Below are 18,423 nucleotides of genomic sequence, written 5' to 3'. Positions count from 1 at the left end.
TGCAGTAGCAGGGTTTCTGATAATAAATTCCCTCCAAATAGTTGTAAGTAGGACACTGAATAGTCAGATTTCCCTGTTCAAAATGCAGAAGACACAGAATAGATACTGGTCCAAGTTTCTGGTCTTCAACATTGACCTCACTCTAAAGCTTCCAATTTCCCAGCATAGTGTCTCTTCTTCTGCACAGATTTTTGTATGGGTCTCACTGAACTGAATTAAATAGAATTACTTTTGTATCTATTCATTTAAACAAGAACACATTTTCTCATTTTTAAATTTCAAAATGATTATATATGAAAAAGCATTGTAATTTCACATCCTTATCATTTTATTTGGTTAGCTCCAGTTTGTGCAATGTAAGCTTGGGAGGTATCCTGTCATAGAGTAGCTCTCATTTTATACTTAAGAAAATGTCCAGTTGCTTTGATTTTTGCATCTTTTTGGGGATACAGTAATTTCAGGACTTCTCTGAACTTGTGACATACTGGCTTTTAATTAGCAGTGTGATCAAAACTGTCTTCTAGCTTCAGGCAGTATGAATTAAGGATGAAACTGCAGCTGCCTTGCTTAGATACAGGCCAGACAGTCTCACCTCTGCCTGGAAAGATCATGGAGCAGATCCTCCTGCAGGCTTTGCTAGGGTCCATGGATAATAAAGAGATGGTTGGTGGCAACCAACATGGTTTCATGGCAAATCATGCCTCACAAATTTGGTGGCCTACAATGGGGTCACAGCAGCAGTGGACAAGGGGAGAGCAACTGACATCATCTACCTGGATTTGTGCAAAACATTTGACACTGTCCCACATGACATCCCGATCTCTAAATTGGAAAGATATGGTCTGGATGGATAGGCCACATGGTGAATAAGGAATTGGCTACATGGTCACAGTCAAACAGTTGTGGTCAACACCTCAGTGGCCAAATGGAGACCCACTGCAAAGTAGGAGGAGAATGATTCTCTATTGCAATGTGGCAATTGTAGGAAATGGCTGCCTTTTCTAATAACTTTGCAGACCATTTAGAGAGAACAAAGTTTAGCATAAAAAAGCTGCAGAGTGTGAAAAAACACTGCTACCAGGTTTAGGAATAATTTTCTTTTCTCTATGTTTTGGGAAACTGGAAAAGGTATAAATGGAACATTGGGTTAAACCTACTTAGAAAAAAAGACCATTTGTGTAGTGATCAAATAAGAAATTTAAGAAAGGATGTACTGCTGGAATAAACCTTTCCATGTTTTCTACAAGCTTTCTACTTGATTCCTTCAAGTCTATGATGGTAGTGAAAGCTGATCTAAGGATATTTGGGTCATGCTACATGTAAATGTGTATGAGCTTAAAGTTCATAGTTCTATTTGATAAAAATTATTATTTCCTCTGGCATTATTTTCCATTGATAATTTCAGAATTGTCAGTGATTTTTTGCAAGGAATTTTGTTTTAGATTACTGTATAAATAGTTTAAACCAGTGTTCAATTTATATTTCCTGTTATATATCATGGAAATTATAATAACCAGCAACATCCAAATTAATTCTGCCTCTTTTACCTTCTTTTTTACTTTGTGATGATTTATGCAAGGAGTAACTGCCTAAAATACTGTGTATGAAAGGAAGCAAATTTTTTTGCTTTGCATTAACAGTGTACGCAAAACAGGTTTTTACTTGCTTTGCAATTCTGTTTTCATGCTGTGGGTCATCTCGGATACTACTAACTGTGTCAAGGGCTACTTTTTCATTGGGATTTTGGTGCAAGGTAATTGGCTACATAAATGCATTACTATAGGGATTATTAATTTTTAATTAACCTAATTCTACCTGACAAGTAGACTTTCAGAGTCTTACTATACCAGTGATATATAGACTTTCTGAGAATACTGTATATGTTAGTGTGCTTTAATTTAAATTAACTGTTGTTTACAGAATAAAAAAAAAATTAGTAGAGAGAGAGAGAATAAGTAATTACATTTGTTTACAAGATACATGTATATCCTAAAATAAATTACTAAATGTGGTCTTCATTGAATTTAGAGATGTATCACGTTTTCTAGAGTCTGTGTTCCCAGTCTGTGATTCAAGAGATTATCTATTTATTATATAGTCTCTTATTCCTAAAGAAAGGAGACAGAAGAATTCTAAGATCACTGTTATGGAGACTTGAAGACTGAGATGACAGGAAATTAAAATAAATGGAAGGGACCTCTGGAGGTCATCTTGTACAGCTCCCTAGCCAGTTGTCCAGGATCATGTCCAGGTGGCTTTTGAGTATCTCCAAGGACTGAGACTACAACCCCTCTGGGCAAGCTTAGCCAGTGCTTGGTGACCCTGAAAGCATTAAAAAAACCAACAACAACAAACAAACACCTGGCAACCTCTGAAGAGAGCCTGGCTCCATCTTCTTTACACCCTCCCTTCAGGTATTTATATACATTGATAAGATCCTTCTTGGGCCTTCTCTTCTCCAGGTTCTCACAGCCTCTATTCATAGGAGAGACATTCCAGTCACATAATCATCCTTGTGGCCCTTGTTGAATTCTCTTGTTTGTCCATGTCTCTCGTACTAAGGAGCCTAAAATCAGACATAGTAATCCAGGTCTGGCTGCTGGAGTGACAGCTCACGAGTACTGAGAAGAGGGGAAAGATCACCTCCCTAAACATGTGGGCAATTGCAGAATCACCACATCATAGAATCTCCAAGGTCTGAAAAAGACCTTTAAGGTAATCAAGTCCATCCTATGACCAACAGCACCACATTGGCCAGACCTTGGCACTAAGAGCCTCATTCAGCCTTTCCTTGAACACATACAGGGACGGTGCCCCCACCATTTCCCTGGGAAGACCATTCCAATGTCTAATCACCCTCTTTGTGAGGAATTATTTCCTAATATCCAATCTAAACCTCTCCTGGTGCAGCTTCAGGCTGTGCCCTCTTGTCTTGTTGCCAGTTGCCTGGGAAAAGAGCCCAGCCCCCATCTGACTACAGCCTCCCTTCAGGTAGTTGAAGAGAGTGAGAAGGTCCCCCCTGAGTCTCCTCTTCTCCAGGCTAAACAACTCCAGCTCCCTCAGCCTGTCCCTATAAGACTTTCCCTCTAGTCCCTTCACCAGCCTTGTTGCTCTCCTCTGGACCTGCTCCAGCACCTCAATATCCTTCTTGAAGTGCAGGGCCCAGAACTGGGCACAGTACTAGAGGTAAGACCTCACCAGTGCTGAGTACAGGGGGAGAATTACATCCCTACTCCTGCTGGCCAGACTATTCCTGACACAAGCCAGGATGCCATTGGCCTTCCAGGCCACCTGGGCACACTGCTGGCCCTGCACTTGGTCTTGGTGAATTTCATGGTCTTGGCTCATCAACCCAGCCTGTCCAGGTCCTCCTGCAGCTTCTTCCTACCCTCTGGCAGATCGACACTGCCCCCAGCTTGACGTCATCTGCCAACTTACTGAGGGTGGACTCAATCCCCATCAGTAAAAATGTTGGATAGGACTGGGACCAGCACTGATCCCTGGGGGACACCACTGCTCACTGGATACCAACTGGATGCAGCTCCTTTCACCATCACTCTCTGGGCCTGGTCATCCAACCAGTTTTTGGCCCAGCTAAGGGTGCACCTGTCCAAGCCATGGATTGCTGGCTTCTCCAGGATGATGCTATAGGAGACTGTGTCTAAGGCCTTGCTGAAGTTGAGACAGACCATATCCACAGCCTTCCCCATATCCTGTGGGTGGGCCACCCAGTCATAGAAGGAGATGAGATCGGTCAGGCAGGACCTTCCTTTCTTAAACCCATGTTGGCTGGACCTGATCCCCTGGTTGTCTTCTACATGCTGCTTGATGGCACTCAGGATGATCTGTTCCATGATCTTGCCAGGCACCGGGGTCAGGCTGACAGGCCTACAGTTCCCCAGATCCTCCTCCCAGCCCTTGTTGTGGATGGAGTAACATTGGCCAACCTCCGGTCATCTGGGACCTCCCTGGTTAGCCAGGACCAGTGATAAATGATGGAGAGTGGCTTGGCCAGTTCTGCTTAACAGTGGCCAACCTCTGGTCATCTGGGACCTCCCTGGTTAGCCAGGACCAGTGATAAATGATGGAGAGTGGCTTGGCCAGTTCTTCTGCCACCTCCCTCAGCACCCTAGGATGGATCCCATCCCGACCCATGGACTTGTTGGCATCTGAATGGCACAGCAGGTCCCTAACTACTTCCTCCTGGATTAGAGGAGGGGGATTCTGCTCCCTGTCCCTCTCTACCAACTCAGGACCCCGGTTGTCCTGAGGGTAGGTTTTCTTTTTGTTAAAGACTGAGGCAAAGAAGGTGTTAAGTTCCTCAGCCTTTTCCTTGTCCTCCATTACTAAGTTCCCCCCCTCATCCAATAAGGAGTGAAGATTTTCCCCGACCCTCCTTTTGTTCTTAACGTATTTATAAAAGCATTTTATTATCCTTTGCAGAGGTGGCTAGTTTAAGTTCTAGCCGAGCTTTTACATGTCTAATTATCTTTGCCTAATGTAGCTCAGCATAGCATTCACTGCCTTTGTAGTGAGGGCACTTCTCTGGCTGACATTCAACTTGGCTGTCCACCAGGATCCCTGGGTCATTTTATGCAAAACTGCTTTCCAGCTGGTTGACTCCCAGCATGTACTGTTGCCTGGTGTTGTTTTTTTTCCCAGGCTGAGGAATTAATATTTTCTTCTTGCTGGTTTTCTCCAGCCTGTGAAGACCTCTCTGATGGCAGCACTGCCCTCCAGCATACCAGCCCCTCCTCCCAGTTAGGTGTCATTAGCAAACTTGCTGAAGGAACTCTCTGGCCCTTCATTCAAGATCATTAGTGAAGATGTTGAACAGGACTGGACCCAGTATTAGCACCACTGGGTACACCACTATTTAATGGCCTCCAGCTTGACTTCCTTGCCATTCAGCCACTTTTCAGTCCCACTCAAAGGGAATTCCTATTGCATTTGCACAGGCATTCTACCCATTAGAGGTGCCTGTAGTAGATGTTTGCAAAATAAAAAAATAAAAGGGAATGCTCCTGCTAGTCTGGATTACACAATGAGCAAGCAGTGTTCACAATACACAAAAATCACATACAAATCATGGATAAACAAAAGGACAAAAGAGCAAAAGATACAACTTTCTTCAGACTCTGAATCTTTTTTAATGCATGTATTTTAAACTCCATAATTAATTACTTTTTCTAAGCAAGCTTTTTCTAAATATCCCCTTCTTTCCTTATGCAAAATCCTAATAATAAGTGTAGAGTTATTTTTGTTTTCTTTTGCTTCACTCTGTATTGTTAACTTTACCTCAGATGAGATGGTTCAGTGTGGGTTTGTTTTGAAAACTGACCAGAAAACTTTTAAAATAATGATTTTGTATCTTAGCTTAAATTTTCACTGAAGGCCTACTTCCCCTGCCATCACCAGCCTCTTCTAACAGCTTTACTCAGACGTCCTTTTGGTAAGTTTCTACATTAAATATTTGCAGCATTAGCCAACCTGCACGGCCTGTATTTATCTTAAAATATTTTTTTAAAGGGTGAAGACAAAATGCTGCTATTTCCTAAGCAGTATGTGCTGTCTTAACAATGTTCATAATATTCTTCTAATGTATTTCTTGCAGTGACATATAATTCTTATGTAACAATAATATACATGGAACTTTAAATAAAACCAGAAGTGCATAACAAAGAAAGCGTGCATAGTTTTGGAGGAATTAAGACAGGTTACTGAGATTGAAAAAATATTATATATTATATTACAATATTAGTAATTTCCATTATGAACATTTTCACATGTATATTACAAGAAACAGCCTTGCTGTTTGTCTCTGAAGGTTGAATTCTGATGATCTTTTAGATTGCAAACCTAATACTGTTTTTAAGCTTTCCCATTTTTATAGATCAAGAAACTACTGCTCAATATGTAGTTTTTCATTAGCAATAATTTCAGCTCAATACAAGAGCCTCTGAGAATATTATCCCACTAATTAATATATAATATTGAGGTACCATTTGCACAAGGATACATGAGCTTCATTTGAATATTCATAGCTATACATCCTTACATGGCTTTGTCCATGAATTCTTCAAAGAAACACAGTTAATAGGTATTGTTGAAAGCTGGGAAAATTGAAAAACAACTTTTAAATTCATTGTGATAATTGAATCAAATTGCAAAATCTTTAATGCTAGCTTTATATTGCTAATTTCACTGTTCTTTTCTGGTTGGACTGACTAGACTTCTAAGAGTTCTATTTTCATCCTCTCTCCGCAGAACTGCCAGCTGCACACTGGTCTCAACACTTGAAACACATTTCGGACATGCTCAAAGCATTAGTAGAAGATACAAGTATCAGGTCAGTAGTATATTTGCTAACTTGTCCTTTGCCTATGTTACTTTGTGAAAATTCCTGCCACTTGAGGTCTTTAGTGCCTACAGTTTATAATTTTCTCATTAGAAGGATGATACAGAATATGAACTTAGTAGCACTCAGAGACCTGACCAGTAAGCATCTGAGAAAACAAACTCTTGTCGTTCTTTTATTTTCAGCAAATAGCTAACTGTATAATAGAAAATGCTTACTTGTCTACTCTCAGTTTTCTCACACAAAACCTTAAAAACGGATTATAGATTGAATAGTAAGAGAGCTTTTCCAACCAGAAAAGCGACTGGTATTGGAAAGAGTCTGTTGTGACCAGTACTGTTTTATGAAGGGGATTGTGCTGGCTTTCTGCAGGCTTGTGCAAACATCCAAACTTCTATATTTTTTTTCACAAAGATACGACTGCTAGACTGCAGTATCATTATTACTCATTGAGTTGACACCCAAGGTTTCTGACCTGTTGTCCTTAGCTTTTGTTTTCCGGATAGTTGCTATAGTGCTAGTGTTTGTCTACATGAATTCTGCTTTGGTAGCACATCCTCTGGGACTGTATGAGAAGAAGGAAAAAAGGTACATCTTTATCTGCTGCTCCTCTGTAATTCTTTCCTACCAGGTGTGCAATGAGACTTGGCTTGGCTAAAGCTTGGATAGGAATCTGCTTAGATCATAGAAGCATAGAATGTTTGGGGTTAGAAGGGACCTCTAAAGGTCATCTAGTCCAACCCCCCTCAAGTAAAAACGGATGTTTCCACCTAGAACAGATTGCTCAGAGCCCCATCAAGCCCGATCATGAATGTTTCCAGGGATGGGGTCTCCACCACCTTTCTAGGCAACCTGTTCCAGTGATCCAACACCCTCATATTAAAGAACTTTTTTCTAGTGTCCAACCTAAATCTATCCTTCTCTAGCTTTAAAACCATTACCCCTTGTCCTATCATTATATGCCCTTGTGAACAGATATTCCCCAGCCTTCTTATAGGCCCCTTTTAGGTATTGGAAGGTCACTATAACATTCCCCAAAATTCTTCTCTTCTTCAGGCTGAAAAACCTCAAGCCTGTCTTCATAAGAGAGGTACTCCAGCCCTCAGATCATTTTTGTTGCCCTCCTGTGGACATGCTCCAACAGGTCCATGTCCTTCTTGTGTTGCAGGCTCCAGGGGCTGGGGACACCAGACAAGGTCTCACCAGGGCAGAGTAGAGGGACAGAATCACCTCTCTCCATCTGCTGGCCACACTTGATTTGATGCAGCGCAGGATGCAGTTGGCCTTCTGGGCTGCACTAGGACATTGATGGCTCTGCTTGGAGAGTGAGCTTTCCAAGAGAGTTTGAACAGCTTTGTAATTCAAATAAACCAATTTCATTTTTAATTAAAATCTGAAATACTTCAATAGAAATACAGAATGCCTAGGCCAGATAGACATGGAAAACAAGATACCCAACTCTCTGCCTGTGTTCTAGAAGGCAGATCCATGCTTGGTTTCAGTTAACTCATGAAAGCTTTAATTTTTGTTGTTGAGTGGCAGGAAAAGAGCTTTTTGCTGTTCTCTCTGATTCTGGACTGTCTGCTTCTCACTTTCTGTATGAGCTGCAGTTCTGTGCCATGTCTCATCTGTTCATCCCTGAAGTCTGTCAAACCTTTCAGCCCTTGGAGTATGGCCAGAAGTTGATCCTAGCTTATTAAAGAAACACATAACTCAAACTCAGAGCAAACAAATGAAACAAATTAAATCCATCAGTAAGTATTACTATAATAGAAGCACCTCTGTTCTCCTTTTGTTTCCTAAGCCCTTTCTTACTTTCTTAGCTTATATTGTCTTTTTTACCCTTTGCTTTGAAAGTATGCTAGTTTGAATAGTATTGTACTTCCCAGAAAGTACATCCTCTTACTTCCTTTAGAGCTCATGCAATAACTATTTTTCTACCAAACACCTCTCAGATACAAAGTCATTGGAACTGGCTAAAATTTTTAAATGCTAATATCCATGAGGAAACTGTATTCTATTTTATTTTATAGCTTTATTCCTGATTCTGCATCCTTTCTACTTAATAAGATTAGCAGAGGAGTAAAAAATGCTACTATACAGCATGTCCTTTTCTTATAGTCAGTGCTTTCTGTTTATGTAGCTTGAATGCTTTTATTTCGCAACAAATCTAAGTCTTACAGCAAGGGGCTGTGTACTTCCTTCCAACAGATTCCCTCTGTGCCATTTCTTATTATTATATGTAGTCACTTCAGTGAACAGTAAATGTTATGTGACATTTTAAAGCAGAAATAAACTGATGAACATTTGGGGGCAGGGAGTCCCAGAAAAATAAAGGCCAGGTTTGGAAATGACAGTGAAGCAGTTGACAGAGGTGCCACTAAAAAGTGGGCAGAAACAGCAGTGGAGACAGAAGTGGAAGGTACATGATTCCAGAACAGGCACTGTGATGGTTCAGGAAAGTTACGTAAGTTTTAAGTGCAGTGTTGCCTAAGCTTTCCAGGCAAGAATTAAATTCTGTTCTGCTAAGTACCATTAGTTTAATGCTGAAAGTTTAAGGACTTGTATTTACCCTTTGAGCTTTGAACAGCTCCAGTCATAAATATTATCAATATTACCCTTAATTATCTATTCTCATTAATTAACTTTTAATTTTATTTCATCTTTGATTATACATCACTGGGTTTCAGAGCTAGCCTATCCACTTGCATTGGCACAGCATTGAATTACGATCAGATAAGTAGATGATTTTGCTGAGGGGTGGGCTATTGTCCTAGATCACTATCACATATGCTTGTATTTTAAAGGTTTTTAACATTGCATTTCCAGATACCAGTATCTTCAGACTTTATCAATGCTGATCCTGTTCCTTTAGCTAAGGAATTCTAGTTTCAGGTTTTTTCGCACATCTCTATCTAGTTCCTTGCAGCCTGAGTCAAGCTGCTGTCACTCTAAAAGCTGTGGAATATCAACGATGGTGACTTTTAAAGCAGTCACATCAGTACTCTGTTTTCTCTCTAGGATTCTTTGTCAACCTCTTACACATGTCAGTGATCACGCTTATCCAGAAATACTGGTGCAGTGGATTTGTGTCCAACACAAATAGGAATAGAATTTTGAGACCCTGAGATTCTGTGGCATATAGACAATATAATTTACAGGACCACCTGTAGATAACATCAGGCACCAGTATACTTCAGACATAGAATACTATCTGCAGACATCACACCTTCATCCATAAATCTGTGCCTCCCACTTCCTCAGGAAGTCTTAAAGCATTTTATTCCAACTATGACTGTGTCACATTTGGTATCAGACAATTCCATCAGCTTCTGGAATTTATAAGATTTATTGGAGTTTCCTGGCAATGGGTGGTACCACAGCTCTTGGACTCCCCAGGAATAAAACATAAGAAAACATCTAATTCTTCAAACCTTTGCCAGACTTAGTAAGAATAATTGTTCCTTAATTTCCTTCCAGCTGTGCTTCTGTTTTTCCTGCCTTCCGCACTCAGTTTGCTTTTTGCTTCAGAGATGCTTGCCGTTAGTTTGCGTCTCCCCATTATTTGTCTTTTATTTAGTCATATCTAACATTAGAAGAGTATATGAGAAAATGTAGAGATGAGCTGTGGTCCTTTCTCACCTTTCTTTTTCTTACTGCAGTAACACAGTTGTAAATATCTTCAAATTTTCAGTAAAGAGGACATATGCTGTAGGAGTCAGGAGATTAATATTAATTAAAAATTTACATTTTTGTCCATGTAAGTTTAATTCCTCATTATTTACCAAAACACATGTATGTAGTGAATTACCAAAAACCAGAAAATAACCCTGGAAAGCAACTCAGAGAAGCTTGAAGACAATGTAAGACAACAATATGTTAGAATACAACACTTAAGAAATCTAATTTAAAGTTTTGAAAATCCTGAAATGGACAAGTATAAATGATAAGGTTCATTTTATGACGAATATTTCAATACATGTGTTTTTTGTCACAGTTTGAGAACTAGTGTTATAGATCATCTGTTGAACTGACAAAAGGAATCTTGTCAGTAGCACTGGGTGTGTCTCACCTGATTGTGACTTCAGATAATAGAGTAAGACATGGCTGTAAGCTTAGCAAGTAAGGCACTATCTGTTGAGGAGTAGTTTAATGACTTACATTTTCATGCCAGCATCCTTTGCAGTTAAGACATTTAAAAATGCTAAATCAAAATAAATATTTCATTGTATCTGTTATTTTCCAGTTCTCTTGGTGGCCTTTTTGAAATCTGGTTTTTGGTTGGTCGTTTTGGAGAATGGCTGGATATTGCAGCAGAACAATTGCTGAAGGCTGCTGTAGAACCAAATGCTTTGCTGTGGCTGCTGGCATTTTACTATAGTCCTCAGAATGGAAATCAACAAAGGACTCAAACAATGGTGGGTAATGTGCTGATAGTAAGCAACAATAATTGGTCAATAGTCTGCTTATACCATATTGCTATAAAACAAAAAGTGCATACCAGAAAAATGGAAGGTCTACACTGGAGAAAGAATTGGCTTTGCTGGGTCTCCTGGGAAGTGTCTTGCAGTGGAGAAGTTAAAAACTAAGTTTTGTGGATTTTCTTAGTGACATTTAGAAAACATTTTCCCTGTTTTTAAAGTATATTATATAGATTAGAACCTTCATGTATTTCTTTTGGATAACTTGAGTATTTTTAATCAGAAAACTACTCTAGTATTTTTTAAATCACTGTGTGGCAGAACTCAGCATTCCTCTGTTATGGGATCTTCAGAGAAGGAAACAAAAGAGAAATTGCAACATCAGTCCAAGCATTTAAGACACTTACCAGACACAGCCCTGAATCTGAACCTTGCCTATCTATTCTGATTTCTCTTATGTATCTTTACTGATTTTTGGCACATACGAGATTGTACAAAGTATGTTATATTCCCACATGCTAGGTTTCTAACAGAAGGGGGCAATGTTCTAATTTCATGCACTGAACTTCATGAATAGTGCAGTGTGTCTGTGTATGTCTACAATACATGAAAGCCTCTAATTAAGACCTATTGAGCAAGTTTGAACTAGGCCATCAAAAACCTACAAAGCCCAGATTAAAAATCTGGCTTTAACACCTGTATTTTTCCTTAATTTGTAAATGGATTCTGTTTGCTTTCAAAAATGCAGCTCAGTATATACCATGGTAGTAAAACTTCATACTTTCATTTTTTGTTTAGTAGACCATCTACAACAGTGTGTTCTGCAATATTTTATTTCCTTCCCTTCCCCTCCTGCTACCCAAATAGCACTACAAATGCAAGCTCACATCCCAATCCCTTTTAATTTTTTTTTTCTCTCTAATTTCTTATAGTCCTGGGGAGGCGGGGGGTGGGATGTAGGCTGAGAAGAGTTAGCTTAGAGCTACAGTGGAGTAAGGAAGGAGGAATTTGTGTTAGAATGCTGTTTGTGGAAAGAAGGCAGTACCCAAGCAATAGACATGAGTGAATGAAACTGAAAGACTGTAGGTGCTGATCTATGTATGGATTATTGTTCTTAACTGCACCACTACAGAATGAAATCATATTGTCCCATATATAAAATCACAGAATCATAGAACTATTCAGGTTGGAAAAGACCCTTGGGATCACCTGCTCCAACCATCATCCCTACTCTACAAAGTTTTCCCCTAAACCATATCCACCAACACCACATCCAAACGACACTTAAACACGTCCAGGGATGGTGACTCAAACACCTCCCTAGGCAGCCTATTCCAGTGTTTAACCACTCTTTCTGTGAAAATAATTTTTTTGTAATGTCCAGTCTAAACTTCCCCTGTTGCAGCTTGAAGCCATTCCCTCTTGTTCTGTTGCTAATTAACCTGTGAGAAGAAGCCAGCACCAGCCTCTCTACAATGACCTTTCAGGTAGTTGTAGAGACTGATGAGGTCTCCCCTCAGCCTCCTCTTCCTCAAACTAAACATTCCCAGCTCCTCCAAGTGTTCTTCATAAGATTTTTTTCTCTAGGCCCTTCACCAGCTTCGTTGCCCTCCTCTGTACTTGCTCCAGCACCTTGATATCTCTCTTGAATTGAGGTGCCCAAAACTGGACACAACACTCCAGGTGTGGCCTCACCAGTGCTGAGTACAGGGGCACAATCACCTCTTTACTTCTGCTGGTCACACTATTTCTAATACAGGCCAGGATGCCATTGGCTTTCTTGGCCACCTGGGCACACTTCTGGCTCTTGTTCAGCTGCTTTCCAATTACAACCCCCAGGTCTTCCCACTCTGCCTCGGCGTCACCGTCTCCAGGAAGCCTGGCCCTGTCTCAAAACTATTAATTAAACTAGTAATTAAAAGGAACAGCTGTCCCTGCTGCCGGTGCCGCTGTTGCTCTCCGCTCTGCACTGCCGCATGGTCATCTGCCTGTGTGTCGCCTATTTCTTTTTCTACTATAATATTAATCAAACTTTAGTGAGAAAAAATCTTTTCCACTGGCAGTCTGTGTAGTTACTGATCTGTTCCCAGGCATCTAATATTTCAATTCATTATGATTCTTTTCTTTAGTTACTTCATCTAAGACTGTTTTTTCCCACCGAAGAGCATTCATACAGTTCATGCTGATCTTCTGCCTTTAGTTACATTTTTGCTTTTTCTTTTGATTTGTTGTTTGGCAGGTTAGCTCTCAGCTCTGCCATATGGGAGGGTTTCTTCCTCAACCTTTCACCAATTAAGAATTAAGGTGTGACAGGAGCTTCTGGCAGATGCCAAGCTCTAGGACTTTTCATTCAGCATTATTTTGTGTGGATAGGTGTGAACTCATGACTTAAGATTTTGCCTTCTTGCTACTGACTTCAGGTAGCAGCTTATATATCAGCTAGAATGGAATACATAAGGTTAAAATTATTTAAAGAAGAAAAAAAGCTGGTTTTGCTGTTCACTAGACTTCACTCCTATGTAAAAGACTGAATATTATTCTCCTCAGTATTTATTTGTTGGAGACATGTCATGCCTTTAGACTTTAAAACACAAAACTTGGAGGTTGGTCACAGAAAATTTAGCACTAAGAATGAGCCTCCTAGGGACATGAACTCAAGGAGCAGAGCCTGCTGCTATCAATCTTCAGTCTCTGGTCCATGGGATGGAGGCAGACCAAGAACATGATGCACAGAGGGAAAAAGGATCTTGTTGAATTCCAGTTACCTTTCTTTAGGTTCTGGTATAATTTCTTGCCTCCCATGTGATGGTGGACAAAATTCAAGAATAGCATCTTTTTCAGTTTATGTGCAATTTTTAACAAGGCATGGATGAGAAACGTGATGTCAGATAAATGACTGAAACAGATTGTACTAATGAACATGGCTGATAAATGTCTTTTTCCTGTGGGTCTGCAGTGGCATATTTTTCCACTGTTCCTGCACTTACTCACTTGGGTTTTTCCTATCTGTTTGTTAAGTTTATTTTTAGTATAGTGAACATAATTATTGTTAGGGTCTTCTGTTCTCTACTCCCAGTAAAAATTAGTTTTTATTGGCTAACTTAAAAGGTAAAAACATAAGTTGCAAACAACACTGGAAGAAGGACAAACCCCTCTGTTTTTTTCAGAACATTTTATCAGCTGAGGTCAGGTTGCATGGGGATTTAACTGATTTGTAGCAGCAATACTGAAATGAGCCCTTGAGGAGCCTCTGTTCTTTTTCTCACAATGCAAAAATCTGACCATGTTCTGCTGAGGAACTTTCTCCATTTCCTTTTATTATTAAAAAGGTCAAATCCTGGCTTGGTTCCCTGCCTACTTAATTTGCAAGAGCAAAGAAAGGCAAAAAAAATACATTCTGTCCACTTCAGTGTGTGTGAATCTCTATAAAGAGAAATGTGTACAGCCCTTCCTTCCCTCTTCTCCTTGCTTCTTAAATTCAAACTCTTTACATGTTTGGGTGGTTTCTGCCAAGGATTCAGTTTCCTGTTAATGAATAAATCCAAAAGAAAAATGCCATAAGTATGACCTCTACTCTTCTTTGATCCTGCATCTTTTGAAATTGTTTTCTACAGGTAGAGGCTCAAGCAGTCTACAAAGATCTAATGATGCTCTTCAGCTCTGAAGTCCTTTCTGTCAAAGATCTGGAGGCTGCTGTACAATGTGTAACTGATACAGAGCAGTGTTGTAACCAGCATCTTACCACACATCTTCTTACCAACTTTTTGCTCTTTTCTTCTTGTGGACATACGGTTGCCCAGGAATTGATTTACCATGTAAGTGTTTCTTCTGTTTTTTCAGTTTAAGTAAAAATTTTTTTTTTACTATTTTGGACTTACGTTCCTACCTCTTAATAAAGTGAACACATAACAGACAATTAAAGAAGATAATGAGTACCACAACTACACTTAACCAGCAACATATCTATTTCAGCTACAGTAAAAATATTTTCCTTCTTGACAAAGTCTCATTGAAAAGGTTGCTATCCTGACTATACAGTGGCAGAAATATTTTGAGCAGTAGCTTACAAGTAAAGCATATCTACAATATGTTGTCACCTGGCATAGATAGCATGTGCAAACATTCGCTTTTCCCAGTTATAAATCACTCCCTTAATTATCCAGCTTCTGCAGAGATGATGGAACTGTCTTCCCTCTGTTTCCCATTAGGTGAAACAGGTAGCCACTAAACATTGGCATGGATGAGGCAGAAGCTTGGTGCTTCAGCAAAGCCAGATAGGAAGATGTTGTGGTAACTGAGAGGTAAAAAAAGAACAAAGACTGGAGAGGGTATCACTTAGGGTGTGAAAAAAGCTTAAGAGGAGAGTAAAATGTTGGACCTGTGCCACAGTATCTTGCTGCTGTTGATAACAGCCTCAGGTATATTGGCTCAAACAGTAAAATATGTTCACATCTTTCAAGATAATTCTGCTGTCTCAATATGAGATTAGGTATTTATGCCTCTCTTAACTATGAAACCATGCTGTTTTAAGAATTACAAGCCTCCTGTATGGGCAAGTCTGGGGCCAGAGTGTGGTTTTAGCACTTCAGAGGTTTCTCCTTTCAGTGGAAGTGTGTCCTTCCATTTGTCTAGGGTATATGGCATGTAAAAAGACTCTTGATTTTATGACACAGCAAACTGGAAACCTATTTTAGTGGTTATTCCTTTTGGCTGACTAAACAAACATAACTTTTTTTTTTTTTAAGAAGGGCTAAGATATTTCTAGCATTTTAGGTGCAAGTTCATAAATTATCTATTTCTTCTTAGTATAAGAATGTAATAATAACATTAGGGGGTTTATATGTATTCATTTCCTATCTTCTCTGTTTCCTTTCAGATTGCTGAGGCAACTGATACAAGCAAGGAAGTTCGTAGCCTTCTTATCCGTACAGCATCCAGACTTAACCAGAATGGAGAAGAAAACCAAAGGACTGTGAAGCTGCTGAATGAACTTGTTAAAAAACTAACACTGAAAATTTAGATTGTTAATATCACCTATTTATCAAGCCAACAAATCGGATCTTTATGCAAGTTTCAGACTTTAATGAATGTCTTGTACTGCAGGTTGCCAAGGGTAGAAAAATGCCTACTTAAGGATATCCCCCAACATTGTGTTCCCATATATATATTTGAAAATAATCTTTTGTTTGGAAATGTTAACCTTTTAGAACATAACATTAAATACTGAAGATGGTTGAAAATTTTGCTCCAAGCACCTTCTTTAACAAGAGACCTACATCATTTAAAGTAGTTTGCTCATCTCCTCGTTGATTTTCTATTTTCCTCTCAAGTTACACATAGTCTTATTAGTAAATTATACCAAATTGCTTGGTTGCTAAGTTATTCCTAAAACGTTTTGTTCTATAATTCTGCTTTTATGAAAATAAAAATGATCTCAAGTGAGAGTTAGTGATTCATGGTGAAGGCACTCTGTGTTCTCAGGAAATCAACAATATTTCCTGAGCTCTTTAGTTCTATTTGAAAATATTTCCAAAATGAAACTCTTCTTAGATTTGCTAAATTAATTTTTGTTATAGGACAGAATAGAATAGAATGCTGTACCAATAGCTGATCTCTTTCAAAGGATACTGCAGGTAGAAGGCTGTTTGCAATGCAACCTATTTTCAGTCTGTGATTGATGCTACTCATTATTAATTTAAGAAATATTTTTTCATTCAGACAAAATAGGGGAAGCATAACACAGGCATAAGGAAACTTATCAGTTTGAGGGCCAGATTTCCTAAAGAAAGCATATGGTTGCAACTTATCTTCCTTTTTCTAGTTAGAGATAGTTTGGTTTCTTCTTTGTTTAGGTTATTTGTCTCAAGCAAAGAGCATGGACAGTGAGCAGTGGCTTACTGTGTTATCCCTAGGACACTATTTTTCCTAAGATGTTTTGTGCACGTATTTCTAGCTTAACTAGAAAAATAAACATGGAGAATAGTAATGACAGATTATCTTAACTCTTTTCAATAATTTGTTCTCGTATATTACCTAGCTTTAATGTCAACATTTTACTGTGTTCAAAGACACTTCTTGGAATTATTGCACATAAATCAGATGTATCTGATGTATCTTAATCCAATACAGCTTTCTGAATGTAGTATTTGCAAATGAAAAACAATGTACATGGTGTCCTTTGGCTGTAAGAAGTGGAAGGGTATTTTCTGTTGAGTCCTTAAATTTTTTTGTAACAAAATTCTTTTATGAAGACAGGCTGAGGGAGTTGGGATTGTTCAGCTTGGAGAAGAGAAGACTGGAGGGACCTTATACCAACCTTCCCATACCTGAAAGGAGCCTGTAAGAAGGTTGGAGATGACCTGTTCACTAGGGTATGTAATGATAGGACAAGAGTTAATGGTTTTAATCTAGAAAAGGGTAGATTTAGGTTGGACACTAGGAAAAAGTTCTCTAATATGAGGGTGTTGGGTCACTGGAATACGTTGCCCGGAGAGGTGGTGGAGGCCCCATCCCTGGAGACATTCAAGGTCAGCTTGATGGGGCTCTGAGCAATCTGTTCTAGGTGGAGATGTCCCTGCTTATTGTAAGGGGGTTGGACCAGATGATCTTTAGGGGTCCCTTCTGACCCAAGACATTCTATGATTCCATGATTTTATTCCCAGTGAGTCACACCAGACCAAATTACAAAAATTATATGTCCTCTCATTTGATTTGTTAATCTTTGTAATAGCATATGAAAGAATAGTAAATATGTAATATAAGTCTGTGAATAAAGGAATTGTTTTTCTCTCTTTTTGAGTTAAAAATACTTCTGAATAAAAATCAGAAAGAGATATGTTGCAATTTTTTGTTAGTAGCAACACATATCTAAAAAAAGTATAATCAAGCAACCCAGTTTTCTATTCCCTGAATATCATACCTGAATATTTCAGAAAGTCTGAGGTATTAGTCTAGTGGAAACGTGTGGAGGACTTTACCTAGATTGATAAATAATCTAAAATTTGTCTCCAGAGGAAGACTTTTTTTTTTTTTTTTTCTTTTATTTCTTATCTTGTTGGATGTGAGATCCTTTGGTCGTCCTTCACTTCTTTCCATATTACAACCACACAGAATTTTCACTGCTTGAAAGGAAGTTTGGCAAAGAGTTGCAATATATGATTTTTGCAGGATTGTTAGGTCAATGATATGGATATTATATGTGTATTACAATTGTTGGAGATGAGTTTCATAGAAATCATAGAGTGTGTGGGGTTGGAAGGGACCTTTAAATGTCATCTACTCCAGCCACCCTTGCAGTGTGTAGGGACCTTTTTCACTGGAACGGATTGCTCAGAGCCCCATCAAGCCTGACCATGAATGTTTCCAGGCCTCCACCACCCCTCTGGGCAACCTGTTCCAGTGCTTCACTACTCTCGTGGTAAATAATTTCTTCCTGATACCCAGTCTGAATCTGCCCTCCTCTTGTTTCAGGGCCTTGTCCTTCATTCTATCACTACACATCCTTGTAAACAGCCCCTCCGCAGCTTTCCTGTAGCCCTTTCAGGTACTGGAAGGTTGCTGTAAGGTCTCCTTATATCAAAAAGAACCTATCTTCTCCTCCAGGCTCTCTCATTCTGTCTTCGTAGGAGAGGTGCTCCAGCCTTC

General features: G+C 39.2%; 1 protein-coding gene across 1 annotated transcript in view; it reads left to right on the top strand.

Annotated features, from left to right (window-relative positions):
- The window catches only part of FANCC (Fanconi anemia, complementation group C), a 61,846-nt gene extending 46,047 nt beyond the window's left edge, over positions 1 to 15,799 (top strand). Inside the window, exons 10-14 of the mRNA XM_009998067.1 lie at positions 5,377 to 5,452; positions 6,268 to 6,349; positions 10,605 to 10,776; positions 14,394 to 14,594; positions 15,656 to 15,799. Coding sequence (XP_009996369.1) covers positions 5,377 to 5,452; positions 6,268 to 6,349; positions 10,605 to 10,776; positions 14,394 to 14,594; positions 15,656 to 15,799 — 675 coding nt within the window. The remainder of the gene's footprint in view (positions 1 to 5,376; positions 5,453 to 6,267; positions 6,350 to 10,604; positions 10,777 to 14,393; positions 14,595 to 15,655) is intronic.
- Positions 15,800 to 18,423: the final 2,624 nt, after the last annotated feature.

The sequence above is a fragment of the Chaetura pelagica genome, unplaced genomic scaffold (genome assembly GCF_000747805.2).
Source record: "Chaetura pelagica isolate M959 unplaced genomic scaffold, ChaPel_1.0 scaffold255, whole genome shotgun sequence".
NCBI lineage: Eukaryota > Metazoa > Chordata > Aves > Apodiformes > Apodidae > Chaetura > Chaetura pelagica.
Note: the sequence above shows the minus strand (reverse complement) of the source record. Positions and strands in the feature narration are given on the sequence as shown.